The sequence below is a fragment of the Chinchilla lanigera genome, unplaced genomic scaffold (assembly GCF_000276665.1).
Source record: "Chinchilla lanigera isolate Chin_1 unplaced genomic scaffold, ChiLan1.0 scaffold00021, whole genome shotgun sequence".
NCBI lineage: Eukaryota > Metazoa > Chordata > Mammalia > Rodentia > Chinchillidae > Chinchilla > Chinchilla lanigera.
In genome coordinates, this window is record NW_004955422.1 from 12,864,981 (window position 1) to 12,889,136 (window position 24,156).

Sequence of the window (24,156 nt, forward strand, 5' to 3'; positions counted from 1 at the left end):
AAAAGATCATGACCATAATGAAGGAAATGATTAGTTTAGAGTAGAGACAAAGGGGAGGTCTTAGGAAACACATGGAAACCATGAATGCCCAACACAGAAAAGAACAGGATTCCATAAAACATACTCAAATAGAAATCTAGGAGCTTAAAAATTCTACTGAAAGGATATACAGCAAAGTCAACCAATGTGAAGACAGAATATCAGATTTTAAAGACAGGGTTGTGATTGGCAATCATAAAATGAAAAAAACTTCCTATAACATAGGAAAGTACCACAAAATATCAATCCAAGAGCTACTAGATGATGAAAAGAAAACTAATCAAAAATTAATTGGAATCAGAAGGTAACACAAGGGACAAAAAACCTGTTCACAGAAGTAACAGCAGAAAACTTTTCAAGTATGGCAAAACAATGTGAGATACAGGTAAGTGAGGCATACAGAACTCCAAATAGTCATGATAAGAGGAAAAAACTATACCAAAGAATATAATGGTCAAGATTCCAGAAATTCAACTGAAGAACAGAATAATAAAAGCTGTTAAAGAAAAGAAACAAATCACCTATAAAGGAAAACTCATCAGAATCACAGCAGACTTCTCAAATCAAATCCTTAGTCAAGGAGAGCTTGGACACAGTAATTCAGACCCTAAAAGAAAACAACCTCCAACCCAGACTGACATACCCCATAAAATTCTTTCAAAATTGATGGAGAAATAAAATACTTTCATGATAAAGAACACCAAAAGAAATAGATGACCACCAAAACACACACTCCAAAAAGCTCTGAAGGATATTCTAGAAAAAGACAACAATTCCAAAAATCCCAGTAGAATGAATATACATCAGGTTAGGCAAGCAATTAAACATAAGGGAAAGAAAGGGAACTAACAACAGGAAAATAATATGACAAAGATAAGTCAATAGCTATCAATAATAAGCATAAATGTAAATAGTCTCAATTAGCTATCAAAAGAAACAGATTAACAGACTGATTAGCAGAACGAACATGATCCAACAATATGCTGCACATAAGAAACACATGTAACTCAAAAAGAAGTTCACAGACTGAAAGTCAAAGGATGGTAAACAATACTCCATGTAACAGGAATCTGGAAAAAAGAAGGGATTAAAAAAAGGGATAAAAAAGGACACTGGGCGTGGTGATGCACACTTGTAATCTTAGCACTCAGGAGGCTGAGGAAGGAGTACCACCATAAATTAGAGGCCAGCCTGGGCTACATAGTGAGTCCAAGGTTGCCTGAACTACATAGTGAGACACTGTCTCAAAAAACAAACGAACAAACATAAAAGCAGGGGTAGACAGTATATTTGTAGACAAAGTGGATTTCAAGCCAAGACTAATCAGAAGAAAAAGTCACTACAAACTTGTTAAGGAAACAATCCAAGAGAAAGAGATAACATTCATAAATATATATGCACCAAATACTAGCACACCCAACTATATAAAACAAACACTGATATAAAATAGCAGATAATACTAATACAATGGTAACAGGGGACCTCAATACCCTACTGTCACAAATAGATCAACTAGACAAAAAAATCAACAAAGAAATATCAGGGCTGAATCAAACCTTTGAACAAATGGACTCAGCAGATATCTCCAGAGTGTTGCACCCAACAACATTCTGAGAACGCATTCTCAGAAGTACATGGGACTTTACTCAAAACAGACCACAAACTAGCTCATAAAATATGCTTAAGTAAATGCAGTGGAATTGAAATTATCTCATGCATATTATCAGACCACAGTGCAATGAAACTGAAAATCAATGGCTAAAGAAACCACAAAAGCTAAATAAATACATGGAAATTAAGTAACACACTCCTGAACAACCAGTGGGTCACTGATGAAACTAAACAAGAAACAGACAGTTTCTATAATGAAACGATAATGCTAACATGACATACCAGCACTCATAGGACACAATGAAAGCAGTCCTACGAGGGAATCTTATAGCAAGACTACTCACATCAGAAAAACAGAGCCAGCTCAAATAAACAACCTAATGTTGAACCTCAAACTTCTAAAAAAAGAAGAGCAAGTTAAACCCAAAGCACCTACAAGGGAGGAAACTGCAAAGATCAGAGTAGAAATTAATGCAATTGAGACTAAGAAAATAATACAGACTCAATGCATCAAATAGTGGGTTCTTTGAAAGATTAAGTAAAACAGACAAACCCTAGGCCAACCTCATCAAAAAAAAGGAAAGAAAAGACCCAAATCCATGCAATTAGGAATGAAAAGGGCAAAATCACAACAGACTCTGCAGAAGATCTGCAATACCTACTTTGAAAAACTGTATTCCAATAAAATGGAAAACTCATTTCTTAAACAGGAAAAAGACAGACTCCTAGATATATATGAATTACCAAGGCTGACTCAAGATAATATAAAAATTCTAAATAACCCAGTGTCAGTCACTGAAATTGAAGAAGTAACAGAAAAAACCTACCAACAAAGAAAAGTCCAGAACCTGATGGATTCACTGTTGAATTCAAAAGAACTTCAGAAAGATCTAATGCCACCACTCCTCAAACTCTTTAATGAAATTGAAAGGGCAGCAATACTCCCAAACTGATACCTGGAAGCAAGCATTACCCTGATACCAAAACCAGAGAACAATCCAACCAACAAAGAGAACTACAGGCCAATCTCCCTAATGAGCATAGATGCAAAGTCCTCAGTAAGATACTGGTAAATAGAATGCAGCAAATCATCAAAATGATTATACACCATGACGAAGTAGGACTCATCCCAGGGATGCAGGATGCAACACAGGCAAATCAATAAATGCAACATACCACATTAACAGAACCATGGAAAAAAAACCATATGATTATCTCAATAGGCTCAGACTGACTTTGATAAAGTCCAAGACCCATTTATGATAAAAATCCTACAGAAAATTGGAACAGAAGATCTTTAGCTCAATCTGATAAAAAGTAGCTATGACAAACCAATAACCAATATACTAAATAGTCAAAAACTGAAAGCTTTCACCCTAAAATCAGGAACAAGAAAAGGATACCCATTATCACTACTCCTGTTCAATATAGTCCTGGAAACATTAGCCAGAGTAATTAGACAAGAGAAAGAAAGAAAAGGAATATGAATAGGAAAGGAAAAAGGTAAATTATCATTATTTGCTGATGACCTGATACTCTATATAGAAGACCCCAAAAAGCCCACCAAAAGGCTCTAGAATTAATAACCAAATTTGGCAGCACAGCAGGATACAAACTCAACACTCAAAAACAGTAACATTCCTGTACATGAATAACAAACTCACTGAGAGAAGTTACAAAAACAACACCTTGCATAACAGCATCGTGAAAAATGAAATACTTGCAATCAATCTAACAAAGGAAGTGAAAGATCTATGCACTGAGAACTATCGTACTCCGAAAAAGGAGACTGAAAAGGAAATTAGAAAATGCAGAGATAGTTCCTGTTCTTGGGCAGGTAGAACCAATATAGTGAAAATGGCCATACTTAGGAAACTGTTATACAGACTTAAAGCAATCCCAGTAAAAACTACCAATAGCATACCTCACAGAACTAGAGAAAACAATCCTAAAATTCATATGGAACCAAAAGTGACCTAGAACAAATAGCAAAAGCAATTCTGGACAACAAGGGCAAGGCAGGGGGCATCACAATCTTCCTCAATTTGAAGTTATATTACAAAGCTACCATGACTTAAAAAAATTAATGAGCATGGATGGTACAAGTAAAAAAACAAAACAAAACAAACAAAACAGGCCTGAAGATCAATGGAACCGAAGAGAAAATGCAGAAACAACTCCAAGCACACTTAGCTACCTTGTCTTTGACAAAGGAGCCAAACGTCTCAAACTCATGGCAACTCTCCTGCATCAGCCTCCTGAGTGCTGGGATTATAGGGAGATGCCACCATGCCAGGAGGATAGCCTCCATGCCAAACTGAACCTAGACCTGTATTTCTCACCATGCACTAAACAAAAACTGAAATAGATCAAAGATTTAATACCAAAACAGAAACACTAAACCTGCTACAAGACAGAACAGGTAAAATTCTGGAAGGCGTAAGTGCAGACAAAGACTTATGAACAAAGGCGTGATTACAAAATATTACAAAGAATCAACAACTGGGATCACATCAAGTATTTATGAACATTCTAATTTTTTTATTCTCTTTAATGGTTTGATCAATTTTGCAATCCTACATCTGGTAATCTGAGCAACTTTGTTGAAGATAACAATATGTAATATAACAACCACTGTTAATTCCTATCATTTTGTTTTGAAATTCTGTATCATTTTATTACTTTTCCTTTGTTTTGTTTTTGCCTATGTTGTTTTATTATTTTTTATTCTCTTTATAATAAAATTTATGAACAAAGGCCTGATTGCAAAATATTACAAAGAATCAACTAGGATCATATCAAATTAAAAAGCTTGTACATAGCAAAAGAAACCACCAACAGAGTGAAGAGATAGCCCATATTGGTCCCCTAATCTGTGATGTGAGGACAATTATGGCCAGAAAGGCCAAATGCAAGCCTTGAGAGTTGCGTCTACCTGGAAAAACAGTAAATCAAAACCAGTATCATGTCCCAAGAGAGACTGCAGAGATTACTGTCATCATGAAGGACTTGAAAGATGCAGAGGTGGTGGCTCCCACCACATCCCCATTTAACTCTCCTATATGGTCCGTGCAGTTGACAGGTGGATCCTGGAGAATGACAGTGGATTACCATAAGCTTAAACAAGGGGTGACTCCAATTGTAGCTGCTGGGTCAGATACGGTTTTTCTGTCTCAGTAGATTAACACATCTCCTGGTACCTGCTGTGCAGGTACTGATTTGGCAAATGCCTTTTTCTTCATACCTCTCCATAAGCCTACAAGAAGCAATATGGTTTCAGCTGGTAAGGTCAGCGAGGCACCTTTACTGTTCTACTGTTCTCCAGCTCTGTGTCAAAACTCAGTTCACACAGATCTTGATCATCTTTCCCTTCCACAAAGTATCACCCCAGTCCTTTACACTGATAAAATTCTTCGGATTGGACTAGGTGAGGAAGAGGCCACAAGCACTTTGGACTTGTTGGTACAGTATTTGTGTTTTCAGATGGGAAATCCAACTAAAATTGAAAGGCCTTCTACCTCAGTGAAATTCCTAGGCGTCCAGTGGTGTGAGGTATGCAGAGATATCCCTTTTAGGGTGAAGAACAAGTTGCTTCATCTACCTGCTCCTACAGTCAAGAAAGAAGCACAACACCTAGTGGGTCTTCAAAAAATTTTTTTACTAGTATATTTGTCGGTAGGCTTATATGGACTTTAGAGGCAAAACATTTGTGCCTCATTTACCAAGTGACTTAGAATGCTGCAAGTTTTGAGTGGCACTCAGAAAAAGAAAAAGCTCAGGGCCAGAGATACAGCTCAGCAGCACAGTGCCTGCCTGGCAAGCTCAAGGTCCTGAATTTGAATCCCAGTACCCAAAACAAAAGAAAAAGAAAAAGAAAGAAAGAAGGCTCTACAATGGGTCCAGGCTGTTATGCAGGCTGCTCTGCCACTTGGGCCATAAGAGCCAGCAGATCCACAGGTACTTAAGGTGTTACTGGCAGACAACACATGTTTGAAGCCTCTAGCAGGTCCCCACAGGTGAATCACAGCACAGGCCCTTAGGATTTTGGAGCAAGGATCTCCCATTATCGACAGACAACTACTCTCCCTTAGAGAAACAGCTCCTGGCCTGCTACTGTCCTTAGTGGAAACCGAATGCTTGATCACAGAACACAAGGTACTATAAAACCTCATACTCAGCTATCCATCGTAAGCTGGGTGTTCTCTGATCCACTGAGTTATAAAGTTGGAGGTGCACAGCAATAGCCCATCATCCAGTGGAAGTGACATATACATGACTGGGCCCAAACAGGTCCTGGGGGTACACGTTACATGAAGAAGGGGCCCAAATGCCCGTGGTTTCTGGTCCTCCTCTACTGCCTTCTGTTCCCCAGCAAGCACCTATCACCGCATGAGGTACAGGATACCATCACAAAGTCGTAGTTCAGAGTTAGTGGCCTCAGTCATTGGCGGGCTTTTCCTTAGAACCTACTAATCGTTCTCCTGCAATTTTACAGAACCCACAAATATCCTCCATACTTGTTTTTTGGTGGGAGGCTTGCAAGTAGCCAATCAAAGAGTGTTACTCAGTTTGCCTTGCTGCTGACTGCCTGCCGCCCTGTAACCCTGGAGTAGATGCACCAGTATTCCCACATCATAACACACGCTGTACCAAATTTAGCTATCTCAGTTTTGTTCTTCTTAAAGCCTTAAGATCCTTAAGATGCCACCAAAATGGCCTGCACCTTCTAAGGCTTTATTAATACAATATTTTATTAAATTACATTATATAACTGCAGGAGACAAGCATATTCAGGGGTTAAACTATAAAAATTGGCATTTACAGGCACTTTTCTAACCATATCTGAAATTCGGGGTTTTTCACAATTCACAGGTACTCTAGGAATATAATCCCTATGAATTTTGGGGGTCCACTGTACACCCTATGATTAGTTGACAGAGGAAGAGAAGACTGAGGCCTGGTTTATGGATGATTCTGCACATTATGCAGGCAGCACTACAGCCCTTTCTAGGACATCCCTGAAGTGCAGTGGGGAAGGGAAATCTTCAAATAAGCACAACCGTGGACAGTGCACACCGTTCTACATTTTGCTTGGCAGAAAAAAATGACCAGATGTGTGACTACATACTGACCCACAGGCTGAAATTCATGGTCTGGCTGGCTGGTCAGAGACTCAGAAGGAGCACGACTGGAAAATTAGTGACAAAGACATTTCAGGAAGAGGTATGCAGACAGACCTCTCCATATGGGAAAAGGACGTGAAGATATGTGTCTCATGTAAATGTTCATCAAAGATGACTTCAAGCGAAGAGAACTTTTATAATCAAATGGTCAGGATGACATGTTCTGTGAATAGCAGTCAACCTCTTTCCTCAGCCACCTCTGTCATCACTGCCCAATGAGCTCATGAACAAAGTGGTCAGCAACATGGACTTCCGTTTATCAAGGCTGACCTCTACAGCTACTGCTAAATGTCCAATCCGCCAGAAGCAGAGAACAATACTGAGTTCCCAGTAAGGAACTATTTCCAGGACGATTAGCCTGGCAGACTGGTTATACTGGGCCACTTCCATCATGGAAGGGGCAGTATTTTGTCCTTACTGGAATAGACACTTATTCTGGGTATGGATTTGCCTTCCCTGCACATAATGCTTCTGCTCAAACTACCATCTGTGGACTTACAAAATGCCTCACCCACTACCATGGTGTTCTACACAGCATTGCTTCTGACCAAGGAATGCACTTCACAGCCAAGAAGTACAGCAAAGGCTCATGCTGATGGAATTCAACAGTCTTAACATGTTCTCCACCAGCAGCTACATTAATAAATGGCAGAATAGTCTTTTGAAGATGCAGTTATAGCGCCATCTAGGTAGCAACACCTCACAGAGCTAGAACAAGAGTCTCTTAAAAGGCTGCTATGCTCTGAAGCAGTGTCCAGTATGTGGTACTGTTTTCCACATAGCCAGGATTCACAGGAATCAAGGGATGAAAATGACAATGGTAATCTTCATTACCCCTAATGACCCACCAACAAAACCTTTGCTTCCTGTTCCTGTGACCTTGTTCTCTCCTAGCCTAGAAGTCTTAGCTCCAGAGCAAGGGAAAGCTTGTACCACAGGCAGAACAACGCTCACACTGAACTGGAAGTTACAGCTTCTCCCTGATCATTCTGAACTCTTCTTCCTACTGAGTCAACAAGCTAAAGGGGGAACTGTAGTGTTGGCAAAGGTGATTGATTGAGACCATCACGGGGAAATTGGACTATTATTCCACAATGGTGTTAGGGAAGAATGTCTGCAGTCCAGGGGATCCCTTAGGGCAAACCACAGTATTACCATCCTGTTATCAAAAGGCCAACAGGAAACTGTATAGACCCAACCCAGGCAGGATGGCAATGGTCCACACCCTTCTAGAATGAACACATGGGTCATCCTGCCTGGTTAAGAGCTGAGACCTGCCAAGGTGCTTGCTCAGGGCCAAGGGAATCAAATCTATTAAGTTTTTTGTTTTTTTTAACAATGGGGTTTGAACCTGGGGTTTCACACATACTAAACAGTGGATAAATGTTTGTTTTCATGATAAGGGAAGCCCTTCTCTATTCCTAATTTTCCAAAAAATTTTTTTTTTAAATCCTAAATTTTTTATGGATTTTCATGCTTTTTGCATCCATTAAAATGTTTGTAGGGCCTAAGCAAAAAAGCAGGAGAATCCATAAAAAATTTAGGATTTAAAAAAAAATTTTTTTTGGAAAATTAGGACTAGAGAAGGGCTTCCCTTATCATGAAAACAGATATTTATCAAAGCCTATATATAGCAAACAATATATGTAACAGTAAGTTAAAAAAAACTCTCTGAAAACCAAACAAAAATGCCTAATACCTTTACTCCTATTCACTTGCATTCATATATTTTTAGAAAATTACTATTTTGAAATATTGAAGTCTTTTGAAGATCTTTAAAAGACTATTCCCCTATTCTATCAATCTAGCTGCTAGTGGGGAACACATTAAGAACAGTGAACTGAAATATATATATATATATGCGCTATACACTGGGTGTGATGGCATACACCTGTAATCCCAGCACTCAGGAGGCTCAAGGCCAGTCTGGGCTACATAGTGAGTTCAAGGCCAACCTGGATTACACAATGCAATCTTGTCTTAAAAAAGACTATATATGTTATATGATGACTTTTTCCAATCCCTCTGCAAGTGAAATAATATACATTGTGAAAACATAGTTAATCTTTATCAGATAACACTCCAAGTTTTGTTTTAAGACATTAATTATAGAATTTAGCAAAACTGGATTTTGGTCAGGGGTTTTTCTTTAAAATTATCACGGTGACTTGACAAGTCAATTCATGGAGATGGCCTCATTTTCTCTCCTTTTATAGACTGGCAAGAGGACAATAATTAGGTAATCTCTGGGATCCTTTTTACTACTAACATTGGTTGTCCAAGGTTAGAATTGTAAAGTCCAAATCCAGGATATAACAGCAAACCAACTCAAAATTGCCACTAGATGGTGGTGTCCTGCTCTAGAGTACTAGCCATTCCACAAACTAAACCACAAAGCTGAAGTGTACTTCTAGCAGTTGACTGGAGCCTCTGTACCTCAGCAAAGAGACTACACAGCTCTTTGAAAACTAGCAATAGTGTAGATGTTATGGTTTGTGTCTGGGTGCCCCCCCCAAAGCCACATGCAGTCATGGGGCAGGCTTTTAGTTTTTGATTATGGGTGTGAGTGCTGCACTGCCCTGGGGCGGAGAGTTTGCATATGTAAGGGAGAGGAAGAGGCTGCTTGCCACCACTCCTCCCTTTTGCTGTTGTTGCCTTTGCTATTTTCTGCTGCCATGAACATTTGCCCTTTGCCATGTGCCACTCTGCCTTGGAGCCAGCCAAGTATGGACTGAAACCTCCACTCACTGTAAGCTAAATAAGCCTTTTCTTCCTTAATTTTGGGCATCAGGTATTTTGTCCTACTAATGAGAGAAAACGAACCAAGACAGTAGACCTGCATCGAAGTTAGCAGCTGGGTGAAAAGCTGAAGGAAGACAGAGGATTTATGGAAATCTAATTGAAACTCTTCTTCTAAAATGTATCCTGAACATAGAGGAGGGAAGGTAGACAAGATAGAAAATCTGGCCTAAATGAGAAGGTTCCTGAATAGAAAATCAATGGAACATAAGAAATTAAGGTTAATGGTAACTTGTAACATAATATTAAATGACTTTTAGAGTCATCAGGAACATTTAAGTCACCCAAATTACTTTTCATATTCCTTTTGATACAGAACTAAATCTTAAAAATCAGAATTAAGGCACAACATATTATGATTATGGCATGTGTACTTTAAAATGTTCTATTTTACAATTTTTCTTGCTTAAAAGCTAAATAATATATAATTAAATAAAAATTACATTTACCCAATATAAGCCAATTCCAAAAAACAGAATTTATCTAACAACTCAGTTGAGTGAAAGTATTTATAAAATAAGAGAAACACTAAAATAATAAGAAAACAATGTTTGCAAAAAATATCTTTGTATAAAAAAATCAAGACGCTAGAAAACATTGTCTAGTAGCTTAGAAAGACTTATGTATATAGATAAAAATCACAAGTGTGTTTCATGAAGTAATTTCCTGTATTATACTGAGAACCATTAAATATTATTAAATTAGACTTTCCACTATTAAAAAACAGCAGAAAAGATCAGGACTGGTTCCAGTGACTGATGTACTTGTGAGCAATAGTGGCTGTGGATGGTGCTGCTTAGCAGTGTTTGTACCTTGTGGGGAAGGAGGGGGCTCATACATCATCGAAGTAAGTCATCCAAGCAAAGCCCACTAGGGACAATCCAGCCCTTTATATCTCTACAGTATAAAATGGTCATGCCAAAAATTCTCTTGAGATTTTTACAAATCTGGTCTGCAACCTGTGTACTGCAACTTTGTTTAAAAATTTTTCTTTCAGCATTATAAAAGAGTTTCTAAAATCAAGAACTAATATTAAGATCCTGAACTTAAATTCCTCAGGAAGATTTTCAAGTTTTATACGAGGGGCATACCTTCCTCTAGGTCTATTATTACTCTTCACTTCCTACCAATCTGACTGGATTGCTATAGCAGTTGTTTACCTGATCGTACTCCAAGGCTCCTGGGTAGAGCGGCCATCCAAGGAATAACTCTGCAATCACACATCCCAGTGACCACATGTCTATGGCTTCACAAAATGGCAGCCCCAATATAATTTCTGGAGCTCTGAAATTAAATAAACAAAAAATCAGGACAGTTTTCATTTTTAAATTATCTGATTTCATTTGACATCCTAAAAAAAGTTAATAAAAAAGCACAGGAATCATTTTCTATTTAGAGTAACTTCCCTCTTTCAAAAGTTTTTGAAACTCAATCACAATCTTGCATTAAGCTAAAAGGGATACCACGGTATAACATCAATATAGTGAAGTCTCTTCACTGTAATTCTTTTGAAATTTTCATTAATATAATACTAAAAATAAGGAAAAACAGATATTTTTCAGTAGGATGAAAACTGGCACATGCACTATGACATCACCAAAACTGAAAACCAGTGAGAGATAAGACCAAAGGAAAACAAAACCCTCAAAGGCAAAAAGAGGATCTAGACCTAAACATTACAGAAAACAATGATACTAAATATTCACATAATTGGGACCATACAAAAGAGACAAAAGCAATTGCAAAGCATTCTTTTAAAGGTAGGAAAATACAGGATATAACAAAACAATTAAAAAACAATCTTAGCCAGGCATGGTGGTACACTCCTGTAATCCTAGCACTTGGGAGGCTGAGGCAGGAGGATCACCTTGAGTTTGAGGCCACCATGGGCTACATAGTGAGTTCAAGGCCAGCCTGAACTACACAGTAAGACTCTATGTAAAAAAAAAAAAAAAAAAAAAGCTATTTCAGCACTTAAAAAGCTTTAGTTATTTGGAAAATATACTCCATTAAATGTATCAGTCCCAGATAAATTATGTTGCTTCTTAACATGGCTTTCCCATGAAAAGATTCAAGTCCTAAGAGAACCTCCACATATAGCTGTGTAATTGCAAGGGAAATCAAATTCATCACCGTTATCCTAGATCTATATGTCCATGTGTGTGTGTTCTTCATTTAAAAGTCTTGATATTACAGAAAAGTTGCAAAAACAGTTCAAATACTTTTCCCTAGTGCTTTGTCTTTCTCTCAAACAAGTGTATTCTCCTACACTACCACAACACAATCACAAACATCAGGAAACAAATGCTGACACATTTCCAACATCTAAGCTCCCATTCCATTCAAGTTTGGCTAATTATACAAATAATGTCCTTTTTGGCAAAAGTATACAACTCAGAATCATACTGCATTTAGTTGTCATGTCACTTTGAGTCTTTTTTTTTTTTTCATATGGGATAGTTCCTCAGTGTTTCCTTGGTTCCACTAACCTTGTAATAAAGTATTACGGGTCTCTTACTGTCCCAAGTGTGGGGGACAGACTGAGAAAGTCTAATACCCACAGAAGAAAAGCTAAGAACTGGGTAGAGAGAACCTTCACACCAGTGCAGTTACACAGGGGTAAGAACTTTTTTTCAATGCTGTAATCCCAGCACCAGGAACTATGCTTGGCACATAGTAGGCACTCATTATTTGTTGGATGAATTGACTGCAAAAGGTATTAACATACATTTGCTGATTCAGGAAACCCAAGAAAATGTTTGCTGAATCAAATGTATGAGCTTAACAGACATGAACCAGGGGACTGGTATATGCTAGTCGCTCTGCATTTAGGACAACTGAAGTGCTTTATGACTGCACAAGAAAAGCAAATACCATTCATTGAGCTTTAACTACGACCAGGCAGCATGGAAATAACTTTCACTGCATTACCTTACATAAAGAAAAAACTGCAAAATTAGACCCCTGCATTGTTCAGAGCCCCTAGGCTGAACATAGCCATCAAACAGAATTGTGAAAAATAACAGATCATTGCTCTTCAAGCAACTAAGTGTTGAAGTTGTTCGTTACATAGTAACAGGTAACAAATGTTACAGAAAGTAGTGGAACTGAGACTTAACTGTTCCCTAATCCTTTCTCTATACCAGGCAACCTCAAATCCTCAAACTGTTTGACTCAGAAAAACCAGGAAGTCAAACAGAAAACCTAGAAACTAATCCTGGAGTCGTTTTTTGCCAATTAAATTACATTCTCATTTTGATTTTCATGCAACTGGAAAATACTAACCTCTGTTTCTAATAGTTCTATACCATGAAAAAAAACATGTAACATGCCTTTTATGGTTAACTGGTTCTTAGCTTACTAGATGATCAAAAGTATAGATAGGAGGGAAAAAAGAAGAGGGAGTTGAGAAAGAATATGAGAACTTTGGTACCATTTTAAACTAACTTCTCATTCTATATAATATACAACAACAATAATAACATCCAGCACTAAGATAACACTACTGAGGCAGGAGATTTGGTCTGAGGCAAACCAGACAACCAAATGGGCAGAATGTGTCACAGGTCATAAAAACCCATGCCCAGCAGACTGGGATAGAGGTTTCTTAAAAAGAGATGCATGCACTTTCAATTCTTCATTTGCATGTGGGTACAACCAACTGGAAGACACTGTTCCTAATCCTTCACTTAACTCTGACAGGAAGCCAAGCAAGTTTTTTGATAGGACAATTTAAATCTGACTTGAGGCCAAGTGAGTTTTTGATAGGACAACTGTTCCAGGGCCTGATTTTTATAAGGTGAAGAACACAGAAATTTTGAAATCTAAAAGCCCCTTTTCCCCTTATCCTTGGGGGAGGAGAGGCTGTGAGCCTTTTCACCAACCCACACTTTCTTTCCCTGTAGAGCACACCTCTTTTCCGCCCTCAGTAAATGTACACCTTTGCTGCCTTTTGTGCGTCTTGCATACATTCTTTGACTGGGCCCCAAGACCCTGGAAAGAAGCCCCCCAGGGACCCAGCATCTGGTAGCACTATGGTCCAGGGAATGTTTAAGAGTTTTATAAATGTTAGCTTATTTGATATTCATATAAACCCTGCCAGTAGATAAAGAAACAAACACAAGAGTACCAACTTGCCTGAAGCTCCACAGCTAATAAGAACTACAGATGAGATTCAAATCCGGGTTCTATGCCCTTGGACTCCACACTTTTAACTACTACACATTCCAATAAATAATTCCTAGGGTTAAACTATGGGATTTTTATACTATTGGAAGTTCTCCCACTCATACGCTGTACTTACCATGAATGTGGTAAGTATACATATAAACATATCACCTCCGAATTTAAAGCTAACCAGAAAGACTGAACTACTATATAAAGGTTGAAATACTATATAAATATACTTTTGTTTGGAGAACTGTAGTTGACATTTTACAAGCCTCTTTCTGTGGTCTTTAAGCATTTATTCATCTTTTTTGATTGTTGTTTTTTATTTTCTGAGACAAGGTCTCACTATATAGTTTAAGCTGATCTTGAACTCACAAGGTAGCCTAGAGTAGCCTCAAATTTGTGACAATCCTCCAGCCTCAGCCTCCTGAATGCTGGGATTACAGGTGTATACCACCATGCCCAGCTATATTTACTCATCTTAACCATAAAAACTCTTTCACATTAAGTACATAGATATTCTCTGAATACTTTAACTAAAGTAAGGCTTTACTGGGGAGATATTGAGTTCATAAACTGACCGTAACAGCCTTTTACAGAAGCAGTTAGAAAATGAGCTCAACAGTGGATGAGATATCTACTAGCAATAGGGGTGATTACTCATAAATACCAATTCAACATTAATAAATTCTTACAAGGTAAAGCTCTATACTAGCAAAAGACATTGAAGACCTAAAATGGTTATAAAACATAGGTACAGGTAAAATGTGTGTTTGTACAAGCAGAGCAAATCTAGGATTGTACAGAACCCCAAAGGGATTTTGCTTTTTGGGTTTTTTGGGGTGTTTTTTTGGCAACTATTAATGAGTAATAAACCTGCCAAAGAGGAGGAAAAGATACACATTTTTCACAGTATTTGAGTCATTCTAAATAAGCATCTCCTGCTATATAAGCAAGAATAATGTTTAAAATTGTCAGTTACCTAGATTTTATAAAAACTGTTCATTTTTGCTACTGTTATCATCATCAAATTAGATATTAAGTGAACGGTTTATTTCCATTTACTATAAGGAACAATTTACTAGTAGGTGTATTGGAATTGGGAATGTACTGCTTTAAAAGGGAAAAACACTGCAAGTGTCCCAGAGCAGCACAGCATAAAGGACACGCATTTAAGCACAACAGGGGACCCTGCACTGGAGACCTCCTGGAATCCACGCAAATCCTAACACAAGTGAAATTTATGATACATGGAAATGCACTTGTACAGCTGAAGCTTCCGCAGAAGAATGAATGCTGGTACACCAGTGGTAAGTTTATTTCTAGATTAATCAGCACTCTTTTCCATATCTGCATGTGGGATGGTTCATTTTTAAAACAACTAACACAATCTCAAACTCTTTGCAAAGTAAACAGATTTCAAAAGAGATGATTAACCATTTCTACAACTATTTTTAAGTTATAAATATTTCTGATACAATAAGAAAACTTGCTGTAAGGAATAAATTTTTACATTACAGAATAGTGGACATACAGGCAGACTGTTTTGATGACTATAGCTGCAGCTATCCAATATGTTGACATATAATCAAATTACACTCTTAGAATAGAACCTCATTCACATGTAATTTGTGTACAGTGGGCTAAATACACTTCTATTTAAAATATGCTTATTCAAAGACCCAGATATTTTAGGAATGAAAGACAATGACCTAGGACCTAAACTCAAAGAATAGTATCAACATTTTCGAAGCCTGCTACATTTAAAACCTGCAAGGTAGAGATTAGAATATAGCAAGGATTTAGTGTTCATTACTGATATGTCAAATATAGTTTACAGCCTAATATCAAAAAAGGTGGGAAGCCCATCTGACTGATCAATTGCCAATGTTTTATAAAAGCAAGAATCAGAAAAGCATCTCATTAACAGACAGCACTATAGGCATCATGCTTCATCTGCCAACAGCTGTGATATGGAAGTGAAAATATGGGGACCCCACTGACGAACATCCAAAGAAGCTAAAGGGCTGGGTTGATAGAGAAGTATGAAAAGTATCTGGAAGATAAAGAAAACACATATTAGCAAATGAGGTTGAATATGTCTCCTCTATATACCTTGGTTTGTACTCTATTGAACGTAGAAAAATTAATGCCTGGTTATAACAGCTCAGATAACAGCACTACATTGTCAGCACCATAATTTGTATTTAACAGCCCTTACAAATATGAGGTACTGGAAATTAGAAAATATATTTATCTCTATTTTACAGGTGAATAGAAGTACAGAACCCAGGGTTTCTTACTTTTATTTCACTGCAAGACATATTTAAAATTATATCATCAATAAAAGATCAACAGAACATCCTTATCTATAAGGTACGTTCAAACTAAATCAGATAACAAAAATAACTGCAATGACTTTATCTTCTAATTATAACAATGATTGACAATATCAAAAAATGTTACTTAAGCTCTTATTAGGAGATTGTTTGTTAAATGTTCTATACTGGGCTGAAGGTATAGCTTAGTGGTACAGCATTTGCCTAGCAGGTACAAGAACGCCTGGTTTATACTGACTATCTCATTTAATCCTCCTTAGATATATATCACCTTAGATATACATCACCCCATTTTAGAAATAAAGAAATTGAGGCTTAGAATTAACTTTCTTAGTTGGTGAGTAGTACGGGACTATTATAAACAAACCTATGCACACAGAACACATTAAAATTCCAAGCTTCTTATCACCTGGTATATAAATTATTTTTATTTTATGAACTATTAAATATATTATGATATGCATTGGTTAATCATAAGACCACATACCAATCCTTAACGAGTATATGGAAAATCAGGCACTGATTCATCAGGTGCTTTGTATGTAATCTCATGAGGCTATGGAGTATACCATTTCTTAAAGAGAAATTTTACTTAACAGCTGAACAAATATATTAGTATTCTTTTCCTTTTAACTGTTTTATGTTGACACAACTTCAAACTTATAGAAACATTGCAAAAATAGTATATTCAGATAATACTTTGAACCAGATCCTCAAATGTTAATGTATTATCTTATTTACACTGTCCTCTCTTTTATACAGAGACAAATACAATTTTCCTGAACTGTTTGAAATTTAAGTAGCATGGGCTGGGGATTTAGCTCAGCGGCACAGCACCTGCCTGGCAAGCGCAAGGTCTTGAGTTCGATTCCCGGTACCGGAAAAAAAACAAAAAAAAGAAATTTAAATAGCAGACAATAAACCCCTTTATCTCCAAATGTATCACTCAGTATATACACCCTAAACACAAGGAGTCTTATAGCTATAGTATGTTCGTTTTAACCATATTTGAATTCTATTCAAATTTTATCAAATGTCTCTATGTCTCTATAATGTCTTCCTTTATAGAAAAAAATTTTAAATCTCAGCCTTGTATCTCTTTTGTTTATTTACAACACTCAATACGTTTTTGTTTTGCTTTATGGTTTTTTTGTTTGTTTGTTTGTTTGTTTTTTGACACAGGGTCTATAGTTCAAGCTGGCTTTGAGCTCTCTATGTAGCCCAGGTTGGCCTGGATTTCATGATGGTCCTCCTGCTGCAGCCTCTAGTGTGCTGGGACTACAGGTAAGCCTTACCATACTCAGCTCAGTACTTGTTATTTTTATTAGCACGTTTGCAGGACATGATGTCTAAACGCATTGTGCGAAGTTGGTATATGCACATAACACAACTTAATTCCTATTTTAATGCCCTTTCCCTCTTCTCCCTCTACCTCTTAATTGCCTTCCTCTTTGAAAAACATGTCTTTTATGGTTTTAATGACACAGTCATTGAAGAATATAGAACAGTTGGTTTGTACATGTCCTTCAACTTGTGTTTATCTAATGTTTCCTCAGGAGAAGACTCAATTTATCTAATTTCGGCAGAAATATCACAGGAACAATACTACCCATAATTTTTATAAGTACATTATCATAAAATACACCATCGATTTTCAGGGAGGGCCTTTTAATCCTCAGAACAGATTGTTAAGCACTGGTATACTCAAATAAAAATGGACTTCAGAGTCACAGAAAACGGAATTCAAATCCGAAGTCTCACAGTTATAACCTCTAGCCCTTAAACAAGTCATAAATTTCATTACAACCTCCATTCATTTGTAAATGAGGCACTGCTCATATTTGCCATATACTTTGTATCCAGAGTTCATGCACTAGAAACTTAATCCTCAACGTGACAATGTTGAGGTAGTAACACCTTTAAGACCAATTTCTTGGTTCCCTAGACCCCGTGGGGTGAGGAGGAATTGTAGGCAGCATACAAAACATATAATATAGTTAATTATAAAAAAAGCTTTTTATGTTTTAACTTATTATTTTACAAAATAACACAAAATAAATAAGGAAATTTACGTATCACACAATAAGCGTCTGTCTTCACAGGCACACATACTTGTAAAGATGGCTGAAATACACACACTACATGTTCCCCAAAAGCTTCCCGTGCTCATGGCTTCTGAGAGGTGACTGGATCATAGCGATGATACTCATCAGTGGGTTGGTTCATAGCTAAATGTGATCTGGGAGGTGAAGCCTGCTTAGAGGACATGGGTCACTGCGGGCATGGCCTGGAAGGGTCCCTGATTCCCTCCTTCCTCTCTGAGTGCTCCCTCCCCCCGGATCTCTCTCTGCTTCCAGCTGCCACACCGTGAGCTGTTTCTCCTACGCCATGCTACTCTGCCTTGGAGCCGGCTGATTATGGAATGAAACCTCTACAAACTATGAGACAAAATAAACCTTTCCTCCTTTAAGTTGTGGGTGTCAGGTAGTGTGTCCCAGCAACAAGAAAGTAACTAAGGCAAATACTAACACATTACCAGTAATCACTGTGTTTTATTCACCAAGTCACAGAAGTGCTGGCAACACCTTACATAGACTCTGACTGTGTATGGTGTGCACAGGAGGTAGAGTTAGCACTGCAGTCTCCCTTACATACAGTTCCCTTGTCTTCTACAGGGTGACACTCAAAGCAGGGTGTGATGGTGCACACCTGTAATCCTAGCACTCAGGGGGCTGAGGCAGGAGGAGCATCTTAAGTTTGAAGCCAACCTGGGTTATATAGTGAGTCCAGGCCAGCCTAAACTATATAACGTGTTTTTTGTACTGGAAATTGAACTCAGACCCCAGCCTAAATTATATAGCAAGACCCTGCCTCAAAAAAACAAAACCAAGGGACAGGGATATATCTCAGGGGCACAGCGCCTAAGTGGCAAGTAAAAGGTTGCGAGTTCAATTCCCAGCACCAAAACAAAAAAACAAGAACAGTCTGCACTCAAGTACTGTACAATCAAATCATGAAAAATATGGCTAAATATCACAAAATAATGTTATAAGTTTAAGATCTGTGGGGCTGCATTACTAGCTATGTAGGGCTTAATGGGGCAGCAGGACGAATATGTATGCTTCAAGAGGTGAGGCCCACCAAAAAGTAATGAAGCTGAAAAACTCCACCCTTACAAATGTATTAATGCTGCGAATGTTATCAGTAGCAGTGAGTTGGATCTAACAGGAGGAGAACTGATTTCTATGAATAAACTGCTACAAAAAGATCAAGCCTGGGTCTCCTCATCTCTTGCTCTCACACATGCCCTTTCTGCATGGTTCCCTTCCTATTTTTCTACCATGTCAAGACACACTTAAGGGGGCCCCCTCCAGAAACCTCGTGCATGATGTTTAAATATCATCCAACCACCGAAAGTGTGATCCAAATAAACCTCTTTACTTAAAAGTAAAAGTACCCAGCTTGGGCTATTCTGTTATAGTAACACAAAATAGACTAAAGCAGGGACGTAAATACCTTTCCAGAATATTTTGACAATAAAAATATGTAAAGTACTTGGCATAAATAATCTAGCCCATAAAGCACCTGGAATTAAAAATGCTGAAGTGACTTCTTCAGAGTTAATAAACGACCGTGGAAGGACAAAAACTTAGGCTTAAATTGTAAACCTTTTAAGAAATGAAATGTATCCTCTACAAACAGTCCTGATAATATTTATATGTGTGCTTCATCTCCTCTATAAAGAAGGGTAAAAAGTTCTTAAGATCTAGGGCTGCATCTCATATTTCATCTAATCCCTGCCAGAGTATTTTACAAACTTAAATCAGCCTTTAAAAGAGGTCCAGGAGCTGGGGGTGCGGCTCAGTGGTAGTTCTTGCCTTGCATGCACAGGCCCTAGGTTTGATCCCCAGCTCCCCCCCGAAAAAATCAATAAACAAAATGTTCACTTAAGGTGCAATGCTCCCCAAAATACCTTTCACTGTAGTACATATTTTAAATGAAAATCTCAGCTACTTGAGAACTCACAATATGGCCAACTACAGTGAACAACTTCTAAATCTAGACCAATGTGACTTAAGGGGTGTCTTAGTTACTTTTCTCTCATTGCAGAGACACAATATCTGACACGCAAAGTTAAAGGGGAAAAGGTTTATTTAGCTCACAGTCTGTAGCGGTTTCAGTCCATAATCAGCTGGCTCCAAGGCAGGGTGGTGCACTAGACAGGCATCGCAGAGAGAAACAGCTCATGGTGGGCAGAGGTAGCAAAGCCTCTTTCTGTCCCTTACATCAGATACAGGCTACCAGGATCAGAGCAGTGCCAAACTAGTCAGTGGATTATTTTGTAATCACCCAACCTTAATCACAGCACTGCACCATGAATCAATCACACACACTAAATCCAGCCACCTCTGAAAAAGACCCACTTATGACTACATGAGGCCTTGGGTGGACATTAGACACAAGCCATAAGAAGGAAAAAAACATAAAACTTCAAATACATCACCATGCCTAACTTCCTAGCAGAGCCATTAATCCCAACAAGTCAGTTCAAAACATTGTCAGGAACCACTGAGATGTTTTCAAATATACTGAATTTTATTCTGCCCAATAAAGAAAGTGAAAGGATACTGAACAGCTATAAAACATACCCACACACAGCTACGTGTACAGACTATGAGTAACAATAATGCATCAGTGCTGACTCATCAGACATAACAAATGTACCACAGTGGTACAAAATGTGAAGAGTAAGGGATGTGGTAAGTAGGTAATGGAGGGCATATAAGAACTCTCTACATTCAATGAAATTTTGCTGTGAACCTAAAAGTGCTCTGAAAAATAAAAAATTCTAAAGCTGCATGAGGTCATCAAAGAGCAGACAAAACAGGTAGGACTTGAAGGAATAAAGTTTCAGTATAAAGAGAAAACTTATTAAAGTAAGCCTTACAGGATACAAAAATCAACATTTAAAAGAACCTTTCTATATGTTGATAATGAACAAGCTGAGAAATCAGGAAAAACAATTTCCTTCATTATAGCTTCAAAATAAAATTGAAATACCTCATAAGCAATCTAACCAAGGAGGAGAAAAGACCTTAATAATGAAAAGTATAGAACACTGAGGAAAGAAATTGAAGATTACATTACAAGATGGAAAGACCTCCCATGTTCATGGATTGGCAGAATTAATACTGTTAAAATGGCTATATTGTCAAAAGCGATCTACAGATTCAATGCAATCCCTATCAAAATGATATCCTTCACAGAATTAGAAAAAATAATCCTAAAATTAATATAGGAAAACAAAAGACTCAGAATAGAAAAAGAAATCCCGAGAAAAAAGAGCAAGGCTAGAGGCACCACAATACCCAGTTTCAAATTTGACCAACAACAAAGACAATAATGAAAACAGCATGCACGATACTGGCACAAAACCAGACAAATACAGCAATGAAATTTAAATAAGAGGACACAGAAACAAATCCACACAACTAGAGCCACCTGATTTTGATTCTTGACAAAGGAGCTAAAATCATGTAATAGAGAAAAGAAACCTTCTTTACCTAATAGTGGAAAACTGGGTATCCATATGTAGAAGACTGAAATAGGTCCGTATCTCTCACCCTGTGCAAAAATCAACTCAAAACAGATCAAATCAACTCAAAACAGATCAAACACCTATGCAGAAGACCTGAAACTTTGAGAATGCTTCAAGAAAACACATGAAGTCAGAGGCATAGGCAAAGACTTCCTGAATAGGATTTTGATAACACAGGAAATAGCAGCAAGAATCAACAAATGGAATGGCATCCAATTAAAAAGTTTCTACACAGCAAGGCAAACAACATACTGAAAAGACAACCTACAGAATGGGAAAAAAGCCTCTAATAGTGGATTAATACTTAAGACTATATAAACAACTCAAGGGGAAAAAAAATTAAATAGCAAAATCAATAAATGAACAAATAAACTAAACAAACACTTCTCAAAAGAGGTAAAAGTGGCTAATAAGTATATGAAAAAATGTTCAACATCACTAGCCATTCAAACCAGCCTATCAAAACTACTTCAAGAGTCCATCTCATCCTAGCCAGAATGACTATCACCAAGAATACAAAAAATACGGAAAGAAGGGGCCCAGGCGCACAGGGAGCCACGGGCAGGAAGCGCCGGTCTTCCAGCCAGCGCTCGCTCCCTGCCTCACAGGCCCACCGGGAGCCACAGGAGGGGAGCACCGGTCTTCCGACCAGCTCGCTCCCTGCCTTGCAGGCACTCGGAAGGAGGGCCTCCGGCGCATGGGGAGCCACGCGGCAGCAAGCGCTTAATTGAGAACTATAACGACACAGAGAAACAATGACACAATTAGCCCACCATGCACCGGCTGCAGATGCCCACACACGGACATGTGTGAATCATTCAAACATGGAAAAACCCCTCGGAATACATGCTATACAACAGGCCACTCTTGCTCCTGCCATTGAGAACCAGAAAGGTCTAGAGTCAGCAGAGAAGCAGCTGCTGAACAAGGACTTGGAGAACATGAGAATGCAGACTAAGCCTGAGGAGTCAGAGGTCTTGTGGACTGGGGTCATGAGAGCCGCTCGGAAGCTGTAAACCAGGAGGACCTTGCACAATACCTGCAGAGACTCCCTGGAAGCCATTCTTCCCCTGACAGTACAGGCTGTGGTGGAGCTCCAGAGAAGTCTGCAGCAGGATTCCTTCTGCCTGTGCTGACAGTTGGGGAGAGGACACTAACTGGTTGTAGAGCCCCAATGCGATGGGAGCCTGGAGAGAAAACGCTACAAAAAATGGCTTTTACCCTAGACGGCTCACTTGATTTTTGACAACCCTTAGGCTGTAACTACTGGTTAGATCCTTCTTGCATATCTTTGTCTTCCTGAGAAACCACTTCGAAGATACCACCATGTATTACAGCAGTCATTGATATTTTCCTACTAATCTATCCATAATTCTGCAATGTTTGTATTGTTGCTATCCTATTTCATAAATGGATGCATGTCTATCATTATGTGCTTCCTAGAACAACCACTGAGAAAAGTTAATGATTATTCAATAGGTCACTCATGTATAGCTCTATTTATTTTCTTTAGAAGCCACTTTGAAAATACCAAAGTATAGTACAACTACTGATAATCTCCTACCTCTTCTGTCTGTAACTCACTATTATTTGTCTATTTGTTTTCCTGAGAAACTATCTTGTAGATAACAATATGTAAAACAATAACCATTGATAATTTCCTACCACTTTGTCTGTAATTTGGTAAGCCCCCCCCATTATTATGTTATCCTTCTTTTACTCTTTAAAATAAAAAATAAAAAATAAAAAGAATACAAAAAATAATAAATGCTGGTGAGGATAGGGAGAAGGGGCTTCTACACTGCTGGTAGGAATGTAAATTAGTAAGCCACTATGAAAATCAGTATGAAGGTTATTCAAAAAACTAAAAATAGAACTACCATATGACCCAGTTTATACCATTGCTTTGTATAAAGGAGTTAAAGTAAGCACAGTAGAGGATACCTGCATAGCCACATTTATTCTGGAACAATTCACAATAACCAAGTTATGGAACAAGACTACATGCCCATCAGTGGACGAATGGAAAAGAAATTGGACCACAGAATACTCAGCCATACAGAATAAAACTGTATCATTTGTTGAAAATGAATGCAGCTGAAGATTACCATCTTAAGCAAAATATGCCGGATAACTATCATATGTTTCTATAACATATGCACTATAAAAAAGATGACATGAATGTAAGAAAGGAGATTCTTATTAAAGAGGAAGGAAATAAGCAGGGAGAGAAGCTTAAGGGAAATAGGGGAATGGAAAAAAGTTACTGATGATATTGTGATTGATTAATTAATTAATTTAAGCCTTCTATTTCCTTGAGATGGCTGGCAGTTCATAGTAAGGCACAGAGGCTGAACATAAAGGTGTACAGGAGCCTAGAGCCTGTCCCACTGGTTTAGTAAAACAAAAACTACAG

General features: G+C 38.0%; 1 protein-coding gene across 2 annotated transcripts in view; it reads right to left on the reverse strand.

Annotated features, from left to right (window-relative positions):
• Positions 1–24,156, reverse strand: part of Hipk3 (homeodomain interacting protein kinase 3) — an 86,414-nt gene that overhangs the window by 23,200 nt on the left and 39,058 nt on the right. For both annotated transcript variants that reach the window (XM_005384160.2, XM_013513979.1), the window contains one exon: positions 10,793–10,916. In XM_005384160.2, coding sequence (XP_005384217.1) covers positions 10,793–10,916 — 124 coding nt within the window. The remainder of the gene's footprint in view (positions 1–10,792; positions 10,917–24,156) is intronic.